Below are 12408 nucleotides of genomic sequence, written 5' to 3' on the forward strand. Positions count from 1 at the left end.
TACTAGACATTCAAGCTACAAAGAAAAATACAAAAGCAAATTAAAAATCCCACAATACAGAAAAGACAGACATATTTATGAAGTGTCAGCCAGCCACTAACAGTGAACTATTTTCTAGAAGTTAGAATTACTGCTACCTACTATATTCTAAAAGACTCCAGACCACATAATCACCTTACTAGGATAACTTATGACAAACATTCCGTGATAGGACATAACTTAACAAATTAAACACAATTAACTAAGGAGAGTTCATGTAATTACACGTGGTTTCTAGAAAGCAATTGGTTATTCCACAGTTGCACAGAATCATAGAATGGCTTGAGTTGAAAGGGATCTTAGAGATCACCAGATTCCAACCCCCCTGCCATGGGCAGGGATGCCACCCACTACATCAGGTTGCTCACCCAACCTGGTCTTGAACATCTCCAGAATCTTTCGTCTTTCATATATGTTCAAAAGCTGTAATTTTGAAAGAGAATTTGTATGTTCATGTTTTCACCCATGAAGAATATAAGAGTTGAAAATCTAAGCTTTTGTTTCTGTACAGAGTTACAGAATAGTATTAGAAAATGGTATAGCACATGAACTCTTTGTCCACATCTATACAAACACGCACAAGCACCAGGTACACTGCTAACTAGAGAACTTACAGATGGCCTCTTGAGTCCCACACCAAGTGTGCCACAACTACAGTGCCAGGAGGCTGACTCCTGCCCAACAGGAGACAAGGCAGGTGTACAGAAGGACAGGCCAAGCAAAAACATAAAAACTGTGACAGAGGATCAGGAATAAATGGCACCTGCCATGATCAGATGAGAACTACAGTGTAAAAGTTACCCTTGCTTATACGTAATTATTTAACTTGGCAAATCAAATTTCTTAGTGTTGCTCAATAAAGATAACACTACAGACTGCTTTATAACAACAGCCATAATGCAACTTGCCCAGCAAATTTCAATTATGAAAGACATGGAAGGAATTTACAGTAACGAATATTAGCTTTTGCATAGCAAACTCAAACATATAAAATGAATCCTCTTTAAAAGCCCTTTGAAAAAAAAAGGCAGCCTAGGAGAAACCATTGCAAAACCATCTACAAGATTGTTTTCAGAAGAGTCTTTATAACAGGTCTGAAAATATCTCCCCCTTTGTCAGAAAGTACACAGGCTGCTCTCATTAAGTTACTAAAATACTGAGAAGATCACCAAATGAAATCAAAAGTTCCGTCCCACACAGTTTCAAAACATTTGACACATTTGGCCTCTGCCACATTCTTATACTTGTGCATGTAACTTCTACATAACTAAGACAGCAATAACAACCACAACACTTCTGCTACAATTTTTTCTATGCTAAACACTATGGTATTTAATATTATTTACCTTACTAAAATCAACGGTGCTGTTTTCTCTGCTTCCGCCTGTCCCAGTACCTTTAACATCTCCACTCTTCCCATTGTCTAAATTTCCAGGTGCTGATTGTGGAGATGCTAATAACCCTAGATTAAAATAAAGGAGATAAGTTTAACATGGTGTTTAAAGTGAACTGAGTATGCAACACTACTAAAAACTCAATGTGGCAGCTTGCTTAAAGCAAATGTGCAAGTTATTCAGTAAGAGTGCCCTACATTAGTATCATAAATGCAACGTAACAATTCACTGTGATGCCAAAATAATGACATAATTTAAAATATCAAAGTTAAATGTTGCCTAAATGATGGCCATTTGCAGAACAGTCACCAGAAACTGAGAGAGACTCTGATTGCCAGAAAAAAAAAAAAAGAAAAAAAAAGTTGACGCTAACTGTAACTGCCCCAGTATTTAGTAGACAGCATCTTTACTATCTTTAGAAGCCTTCCAGTACCAAAAGGAAACAACTCTGTTATCTACAATTTGCTGTGTAACAGGTATTTCAATTGTAAAAAGTCTTGGAAAGCCTCAGGCTACAGCTACAAGGAGCAATACCCTGGTAGTTCACTAAACCTGTACAAGCAAACAGGAAGGATATACATACAGGAAGGATAAACAGCTTGCAAAACATAATTTCAGTCAGCATACCTAAGCTCCAACTATTGATCTGCCCACATTATACTATATGAAATGGTCTCTCTAACTCATTAAATCGAGGCACGTACAATGCAGTTATTAGAGTTAAATGTACAGCTTTCTTCTGTCACCTGAACCAAGACACAACAGTTTTATGCAGCTTGCTAAGTCAACAGTGAACTGCAGGTTCAGCGAAGGGCGTGAAAATAAAGTGACCGACGCGCGTTCATATATAGTGAATCCCGTGTTGCTATGGTCATCCCTACCCAACTAGCACTTAAAAGCTGGTCTAGGCATGCATAACCAAACCCAAATCCTATTTTTTTGGATTACAAAGCATTTCCTTATTCAGTTTAATGTGCACTAAGTGCATTTTGCCTTGCTTGTCCACACTAGACCTTTCAGATGTGGTATTAAACATGCTTCAACATGCTTGCAAAACCACAACTAAAAAAAGCCTGATGTCTAAGTTTTGTATTTCATGCAGAATTTGTGTTTAGATCAAGCATCGCTCTAGTCAAGATAAAACCAAATCCTCCCTGGCTACATTTTGGCTATTGTTCTATCACAACAAATGCACTGTTGCCTCTATCCACATTTATTATTTAGTAATTTGGTGTTATTTAACATTTCAAATTACAACTGAATTCACTTTGATTCCCAATTTTATCTCCCAAAGACTCTTTCAAAGAGTCATCATCAGTCAAAGACATGCAGGTCCAAGCCTTAAGCATTAATTTTCATTCTTGCAGTTCATAGGAGTATAAATGGTGTGGGTAGTTTTTCCTGAAGCAAAAATTAAATGAAGTTAATAAGCTGTAATTTCCTTTTTGAAACCTAACCACGCACAAGTAATTACCTGACACTATAAATATTACATTCAGTTAGCTAGACCAACAATAATCACATTCAATCCTTCTGCTCCGAGATCTGTTCTTCACAAGAATAACTAAGAGCAAACAGCCACCTGTGAAATTAATTGTTCAAAATATTTAACTGTTTAAGAATTAATGTTAAGATGTGTTTGTAGAACTGGAAATAGAAATATTAAACATTCAGTGCAGAAGAAGAGCAAGGTGGGCATCAAAATACATTTAAACATTTTTCACCTTTTCTCTACATAACAATAAAGGTAACTGAAGATGTATGTAACTGATGAGCAATAAAGCATCATTCCACACATTCCACAAATGCTCTGAGATCAAGAGCAAACAGACTAGAATAAAAAGTGAAGTCAATCAAGGAGGAGAATAAAGAATAAACTAACTTAATTCAGTATTAATTGTTATTGAGTGACACTGATTCTTCTACAACACTTCCTTCAAAATTTCCCCAATGTTACAATTAAGTTCACAAGTTTTGTCACTGATACAAGAATATTTGTCCAATCCTAGACTATGTATAAATGTTTTTTCTTTCTGTTGTCCTGTAGCTGAATGGAATACTGTGCTCACATGAGAATACTGCTTACTTGCTTTCAGACATGGAGCAAGTAAGCATGGAGCATTTCCAAATGACATTGCATAGCATAGCATTATGCTTATCAGTCCGTCCAGTATCTGCAGTGAAACTCAGAATAATAAAATATTAACTCTAATAATAAAACAACTCAAATCTCACAGTAATAAAGGCACTTTTTTTTTCCTTTCCTTCTCCACTTGGTTAGATGCAAACTTGGAGGCTTTTGGTAAAACCAGTACCACCTAGTATTTTTTTTTCAGACAGAAATTCATCTAGTCTTACCAACTACTGATGCACCCATTAAAAATGTACAGTTCTCTTCTTGATGTTGTCATGCAGATGCTCTGTCTGTCTCCTTCAAAAGACAGCAGTGGAACGAGTCTTGAGTAAATCTGGATTAAAACCTTGTAAGATCCCTTAAGTACTTATAACCACACCTTCACTAAAGATTATGTGCTAACTAGACTTACTTGAATACTATGATTACAAAAAATCTAATAGGAATAGTTCACTAGGAAAGAAAAGCAGAAGACATTTGCCTCGTGTCCCTGCTTCAGTAAAAAAGAAAATCATGTTGGGGGAACTAAGATGAGTTCAACACCTAAGCACAGTTGTTCCAATATAATTATGTCTATATAGGCAACATTTATTAAGGAGAAAACTTTTAAAGACCAAGTCACACCATATTTCTGTTTGAGGAAATAATTTTTTTTTTTTAATAAATTTCAATGCTGCCTTCATTATGTGGAAAAGAATTAGCACAACTTACTCCTAGAAGGCAAACATGTCAAAGCTTTCTGAATTATCTTCATGAAGTAAATTTTAGGAGAAAAGTTGCAGTTATTTTATTCAGTTTTAAAGTACATTTATCAGTGAATTAAAAGTTCTGTAACAGGCTTCTTTGCTGTTATTAAAAAAGTTTAATGTTGCTGGTGAATTAACACTTGATCTTCAGCTGTGGCATTTCTCTGTTCTTAGTTCTTCCTATGGAATTAAGTATTCAACAGTTTTGAAGATGGGAAAACAAAAATACATGACAAAAAGAGTTGTTAAGGAAAACCCTTTGCCTGGTTCACTTGCTATAAACTAGTGAATGGCTGATGAAAATCAAGTAGTAGTTTGAAAAGTGTGCCTCCCTTCCCCCTCCTTTTACAGTAACTCACATGAAATTCAGTAACCTTCCAGTTATTTACAAAGTACAAAATAAAAACAATGAAATCCGAACAGCACAAGGCCAAGGACAGAAGAATGCTGAAAAGAAGAAAGCCATCTATTAGCAAATTAAAACACTTCCCAATATTCAGAGAAGGCAAACACAAGTCAATCACAAAGACGTAGAAAAAGTATGCAGGCTGCAATATTCTGGCTTACTAGCAAGGTGATACAGATCGTTATCTTTAATGGAATGGTGTTTAAGGTGTTGGGTTTTTTTGCTTGTTTTTGTTTTGGACAAGGAAGACGACTTCCTCTTCAGGGTTCCCTTCTGAGTTTGATTAGACAGAAGACAAGACAGATTAGTTCAGTTACAGCCCAGAAAGTCACAGTCTGAGAATGTCTTCAAATGCATCTCAAAGGAAAATGTCTTTCTGTGGTCAAATGATTTATTGAATTAAATAAGAGGAAAAACAGAAAAACAAAAATGTCTTCCATTATTACTGGTGTTCTTTCTTTGGAAAGACATTTATTTAATGGATTCACTGGGAAATCATCACTTTCAGATTTTTTCTTTATGAGAAATATCTCCTTGAGGCACAAAAGCAATAGGAATGCGTCTTGGAAATTCTGGTTGAATGCTTTATTAACGTTAATAGTAGTATCAAGTATTTGATCTTCATTTGTTTGCCTTCTCTTGGGTTCTGAAGATCTTATGTCTGACATGCTGTCATTCCTGCCAGATGAGGAGAAAAATTAGAACAGGAAAACTATTTACAAATGTTTTTTGTTTGTTTGTTTGTTGTTTTTGTTGTGTTTTTGTTTTGTTTTTTACTTCTGGTTTTTAATTATCTTTGAAAGGTCATCCATGAGAGAGAATGGTCTTCACAAGAATTCTCTTAATTTCCCAGAAGTAGGGCAGAGAATGAGGTTTTTGTTTGCTCTTCTGAACTGAAGTAAGGATGGGGCCCCTACTCCAACTCAAGACGACAGCCTATAACAGCTTACCATTTCCTTTCTAGCAACTTGCTGCAAAATGTGAAAAGGCAGATAACTGCAGCCTTTTCTGCCAGCTTGTTTTCACTGTTGAATACAACTGTGTGCTCTTGCTTACCCTGAAACTAATCCTGATAAAGAGATGGATAGAGCTGGACGGGTTAAAAAAAAAAAAAAAATACTTCCACTAAGTATAACCAAATGATAAAACAGATCATATTTTTCACATACCCATACAGTTCATGCACAGCAGCAGTTCAGAGGCAACTATGTTCCAATAATCTTTGAAACCAGTTTTTTTGTTGTTGTTTTTTTGTTTTAAATAGACATAAGTAGACAAATCTACAAGCTAGATTTTGGCAAGATAAGCTTGTGAAAAAAAAAAAAGGCAGGACTTAGGACTTTGAAGTCTAAAAAGCTAGGTGATACCCTTAAAAACAAGGTTTATCCATGAAAATCCTAGTTTCTAAGTAGGTGATGATTTTGCAAAAGAAAGAAAGGATAAAAGCATGCAGACTGTAAGAAACATTTAATAAAACTGACAGAAGAAACTGCCTCAATTCCCCATCCTCTCTCACTATTTATATATATGCCTACATAACTTTTTACATGTAAAAACCAAAAGCCTAGCTAGTCAGCAACTAATAAGTTGTTGGGCTCTGACCTAGATATGCTTTTAATTACCTTAAACTATTTTGCATATCAAACACAATAAAACAATCAGCAACTGTCTGATGCTGAAACACTGCAGTAATGGAAAGCTACCTAGGAAAAGGTACAGGTAAACTCAACCTGACAATTCCAAGCTACCATTTGTAATGGTCCTGTTTCTTAAAAGCCCAAAAGCAAAAATAAAACTGCTGAAATACTTCATGATGATCTAAGACACTCATTATTACAACGGTCATAACTGCACCTTTTTTCTTTTCGTATTTGTCTCTAATACTTCACTATGACTTGTTCTGTAACCAGCACTGGATAACAAACATCGGTGTAAAATACTACTTCATTCACTGACAAAAAGAACAAAAAAACAAAACCTGACAGGGATTGTAGGTGAGTGAAAGGAAAAGGCCACCATCTTTGACATTTTGCTTATGTATTATATATTTTAAAACAAAATTCCTTTTTAACTACACAAATGAAGGTTAAAGAGTTTTTTTGCTAGCTTTAGTTAAAAAGCTAAAAAGTTAAAAGTGCCATACAAGAAAACAGTCACAAGTGAGAATAAATAAAACATGCAGGCAGAGGTAACAGTTAATATAACCCCTTGTGCCCAAGTTATGTGCTAAAAAACATTGCAATGCAAGTGATCCTGATGCAGAGAGCATCACACATGGATAGCTTAAGTTTTGATAGTTGCCTGGTGTTTTGCCAATATTTTCCTCTGTCTTCTTTTCCTGGCTGTCCTGAACTTCTAAGTCCTCCTCAGGTGGATGGATAATTACTGAAGGAATATCATCACTGGCAGAGGACACCAGCAATTCCTTGCCCTGAAGTGAACTTGGCTGGGCACTTGTGGTTGGCGGGTGGCTGCAGGTAGGACTGGAGGGTGGTGTGTTTTGAGGGGTAGTGACAGGGGTTGTACACCTTGAGGTTGCCGGAGTTCCAGCTCTTGAAGAAGGAAGAAGGTAATTGAGAAGAACAGACAAACGGTTTTCTCCTCTCAGGGAAATATTTGAGGCAGAGAGACCTGTTCGCAAAGAGTGGCGGGAGGCTGAAAGGCCTTCCCCTGAGATAAAACAAATGAAACACCATGAGGCTTACATCAGGGAAAAATAAAAAAAATAAAAATAAAAAAAAAGAGAAACAAATATGCATTAACAATTTACAAAGTAAATTGCAAGCTTTATGGGCCAAAAGTGTCATACTCATGCAAGTAAGACAAAAGATAAGAGCAGATCCGATTTTAGACATTAGGTCAGAAATTACTAATAAGTACTAATTAGAACACCAAAGATATGTGGGAGAAGATATTGTTTCAAAGTCACCAAGATATTTTTCTTAACATAAGAACAAAACAAAAATATTCTGTCTCTCAGAACTGACTCTTAAAATGTCCTAGAATTTATTCCGTATTACACAGCAGCTACCCCCTAACGCCATCCAAAAAAAAAAAAAAACAACCTTTAACAGTCATTAGCAGCCAATATATTACAAGACTTCACATTTAACTGCATCTATTATATACGAAGTATTGTAAATTTTTAAGAAGAATTTTTTTTTTAAATGATCATGATCAAACTGTCAAATCACATTAAATACAACTGTCTTCCAACAAAGTTCCCATTTTAATAGGAAGTTTTCTAGCCAGGTGTAGTCTCAATATATAGTTTTAAAGAGGGTACAAAGAGGAGTTACATGGTCCCTTCTCCATCTCTTCTTGCTGTGACATACCAAATATCCCCTTTTTGCCTAAAACCAAAAATATTTCTCCAAAATTCAGTGTCACTTTTCTTGCCCTATCCTGTCTCAATGCCCCACTATTTTCATGTTAAAGAGAACATAGTCTTGTCACAGTTCCTTCAAATTTCTAGTTCTTCATAAAGCAGGGAGAGAGACTGTCAATCTTCATACCGATACTTCCGTTAGAAGGTTTAGTGAAACCATTCCTCCTGTTTACAAATAAAAAATAAAATAAAAAAAATAATAAAAAAAAACACTTCTCCTGGGATGGCAGTCTCTTTTGAGGGGAGTACTGGTTACTTCTCCTACAATCTCTGAAGACCAAAACATGCTGTTTTCACATAATATGCCATCAAGCAAAAAACAGCAAACTAGACACATTTAGTCTCACATTTGTAGTGGCATTATACAGAGACCAACATGCTGGACAACCCTAGAATAATTTGTAAAAAAGAGGCAAAGAAAATATGTTTAGGTACATGTCACATACATTTTTTTCCTCCTTTAACAGTGGAAGAGTGGGTTCTACCGATAAAAATGGTTTAAAATAAGAACTAAAGCCACAAAGCTCAGCTATCAAAACTGCAGTACAGTGAAGACAGAAGGACCAATAAGGAAAACTGGTTGATTTTGTCTATGTTAATCACTGTGGTAATAACCATTTGACTTGTCAGTATGTTTGTGTTGAATTATGAACATAAAATGTCCTAATCCTAACACACACAGGTGTACAAAGAGACTAAAAAGTAATATGCACTTGTGTTTGTTTTACCAGTTAATAGAGGGCAACTATATTAGGATAAAGAGCAAAATTAACTATCACATGAAAAAAATACATCTGGTTGATACAGATGTCAAGGGATGGATAAAAACCAAGTTTATATTTGAAATTTTCACATTTGCTACACAAAACAAGAGTCAGACGTTATATAGAAGTTACACTCTAAATCAGTCACACTTCCATTCTAGAAAAAACTAATTCTGAAGCTTCTGGCGAAATGTTTAACCATGCATCATATATTCACTAGCTAACAATGTGTGTCAGAAAGACTAGGCTAGAGTATACTCCACATATGTATTGAACTTGGATCACCCAACAAACACATAACTAAGAAGAGTACATGTTCTGAAAAATAAGGTGTTTTCAAAGACTGGAAAGGAACTTCATTGCAAGAAGTTACTCAGGAAATCAGTACTGAGTTTTCACTAGACTAAGAAATTCAACATGAAATTATACATGGCTTAGTTAATGCAAAGCATAAGAAAACACAAAATAGAGAAGGAAATAGAGGCAGTAAGAATAAAAGTAAGCTGCTTTGCAGTATTTACTGCTATCTGCACTTTGGAACTGGATGTCTCAAGTAAATTTATTGACATTCCAGATTTTTTTTTCAGGAATTGGTTCAATAAAAGACTTAGAACAGCCTCTAATTACATTGTGTTTGTTTTTTTCTTCCTCCAGATAGATTGTTCTCTACAACACATGGTAAAAATTAACAGTTTCCAAGGTAAAAGCAATTTCTTCACCATTAGGATGGTGAACTCTTTCTCGTCATATAAACATAATAACGCTGAATTAAAAGTCACTAATTGTCAGCATCGCAACACAACTACAAAGTAAATCTCTTGCATAAAGACTGAATAAGCAAGTACAAGCCACCTGACAAACATATATATTATGCCCCAATGCTGAAATTACTCAAAGATTACACATTTTATTCAAGCACACCCTAAAAAGTATTTCCTAAAAAGTATTAGGACCAACATGGGTCTATTTCTACGCTTCAAAACCATAATGCATGCTACACATACAGGCAGAAGTAAAGCATTTGAGTAAATTCAAAAATAAACAGAAACATCAGCCATAGCTACACATAGCACATACTGTTATCATTAGTTCTTTGCTTATCAAGAAGGAAACACTTATCTGCTAATATCAGCTGAATTTTCCTTCATCTCCCAGTGGGAACATTATTTAACAGGTTAGAATAAATTGGACACTACAACTTATCTCACCATTTCGTTCAAGCAAGTGAGGGTCAGAATGTTTCTTGCCTATATCTGCAAAAGACCGAACCAGGGGAATCCGATTGCTGAATTTTTTCTCGTTCTGATGATGGTGCCTTTTTAGAAGAGCCTCTCTCACGTTCTCCCTTATGGATTCATCCAGCTGGCCAGAAGCAATCATGTTGTCCAAAACCATATCTACATAACAAGAACAACAGAAAAATCAAAATTATATACATATATCAGATCTTTCCTTCTACACACTCTAACACTGCAGGTCAACCAAATCACAGGAAAAAAAATAGAATTTATTTTACAAAAAGTACCTTCTCAAAAGCAAAGTCATCTTCAAGAATCTGAATGAAATTTCAAAGATGTCACTAAACAAGCAAATAAGCAATGCACAACGTGTGCATCCAAAATACTATTTATTACTAGCATCATTGTAAGAAATATGTTACTGACTTCATGTCATTCGTATACTTTCCAAGAGGAAACATAAAGCAAATGCTAGTCTCGTCATCTAAAACTGACTAGTCAGCTGTCAACAACATCAAGTTGTAACGTGCTCTACGGGACCCTGCTTGAGCAGGGAGGTTGGACTAGATCTCCAGGGATCCCTTCCAACCTCCAACCATTCCATGATTCAGAAGGATACATCATCCATATGCTTACAAGAAGCATAGAAGTTTGCATGTCTGGGAAAATATCTGCTGTGATTACTTAACAGGTTTTTTTTGCTTGTTTACTGTTATTTAGAAACAAACATACATAAACCTGCACAAACTAACATAAAACTATGTGACACACAACTTTTAAAATTCATTGTTCTATTAACTCGTGCATGAAGAACCTTGCTGCACTAGTAAACCGTAGGTGCATAGAAATTTTCACACTGAGAAGGGTGACAGCTCAGAATGCCTTACAGGCAAAATCATATGTGGAAAAGTCTGTCAGTGCAGTGCAGCCTCCTTTTAGGATTACTAGGCAATGTAGTCTTTTGCTATGGCTTCTCAAAACAGAACTCCTGCCCTGTTTAAGTGAGAACCAAGAATACCTCCTAGGTATTACTAACTCAGGGAACCAGAACGATACATTTATTGCCTCATGCCCTGCCAAGAATTACTATCCTACATGCTTCCATAATGGCACCTAACGTTAACTTCAAACAAATTCACGTGATCTCCTCATAATTTTACAGACTACGTACTAAACAATCTTACTCTGTAAGTCAGGAAAAGAGGAAGGAAATATCAATTTCCTGAGAGGATTTTGAAGACTCAAAAAAAAAAATATATCAGTGCCAAAGCTTTTATGCCAAAACACTTTGTCCATCACAGACATGTCAATCAGCCTAGCCTAGCATGATTCCTGAGAAGGCATTCCCATGTGGTATCTGTAGCAAGAGATACCAGGAAAATTACATAAAGCTAGTTAAAAGGCATTCAGACTACGCAGATATATGTATATATGAAAGCTTTCAAAGCTAATTTTATAGTACCCAATATGATCACTTGATTAGTGAGGACACTCAACACATAGTAGGGTCAAACAACGTTTACATAGTTTATTTCTGCTCACCTCTTATAAAGGTGAAAAAAATACCAGATGTGCAACACTCAACTGCCCTAATGGCATCAAGTTAACATCAGCCAAGTTATGATTAATAATTATGGTACTAAAGTGCACAAATAAGTCCTAAAAATGTTCTGGAAGATACATACATTTAATCTGTAGAAACAAAGACAAAGAACACATTCAGGAATTAGAACATAAAGGTAAAATTTGGGCCTCATCCTAAAATCCATTATAAAGGAGGTCCTATTCATCTAGTGCAGATGCTCATAAGTGAAGCTTGCAAGATCAGCTCTTTATAACCAGAAGAAGAAAACCGCAGTAAGCAAGCACATACCTATTCTTCAGTACAGTGTTTTTAAGAACATAAAAAGACATCATCAAAAGCATTTAAAGTTACAGATTAAAAATTAGGAATAAAATATTTCAAAAAAGTTTTGCTGCAACCTGCTATCTCATCTAGTGTGTTTGCTCTCATGTCCAACATGACCGTCCCATTAAGAATACAGCTTCGTAGTTCAAAGAGACTGTGTAGAGACAGAGTTGCTACGTAAGGTTTGCTCCATCGATCACCTCCATCTTCAACATCCTCTTCAAATTTTAGCCACCTGAAATGTGTACATACACACATTTATATTCTTCATGGAAGACAGACAACTTGGCAAGCAACCCCATCCTTCCCTATGACTTCTAAACAACACAGAAGAGGAAGACCTGTCAGCTCATACTGGTTTTGATTTCTCAAACAATCCAATTAATTAAT

The 12408-nt window shown here is 35.6% G+C and overlaps 1 protein-coding gene across 3 annotated transcripts in view; it reads right to left on the bottom strand.

The window, feature by feature from the left end:
* The window catches only part of SLC4A7 (solute carrier family 4 member 7), an 86854-nt gene that overhangs the window by 27029 nt on the left and 47417 nt on the right, over positions 1-12408 (bottom strand). For 2 of the 3 annotated variants that reach the window (XM_032183452.1, XM_032183453.1), the window contains exons 5-7: positions 12093-12253; positions 10080-10268; positions 1386-1501 (exon numbers count right to left, since the gene is read on the bottom strand). In XM_032183452.1, the coding sequence (XP_032039343.1) occupies positions 1386-1501; positions 10080-10268; positions 12093-12253 (466 nt within the window). Of the gene's footprint in view, positions 1-1385; positions 1502-7020; positions 7390-10079; positions 10269-12092; positions 12254-12408 lie in introns of all 3 variants that reach the window. The other variant, XM_032183454.1, reaches the window with a different exon arrangement.

The sequence above is a fragment of the Aythya fuligula genome, chromosome 2 (assembly GCF_009819795.1).
Source record: "Aythya fuligula isolate bAytFul2 chromosome 2, bAytFul2.pri, whole genome shotgun sequence".
Taxonomy (NCBI): Eukaryota; Metazoa; Chordata; class Aves; order Anseriformes; family Anatidae; genus Aythya; species Aythya fuligula.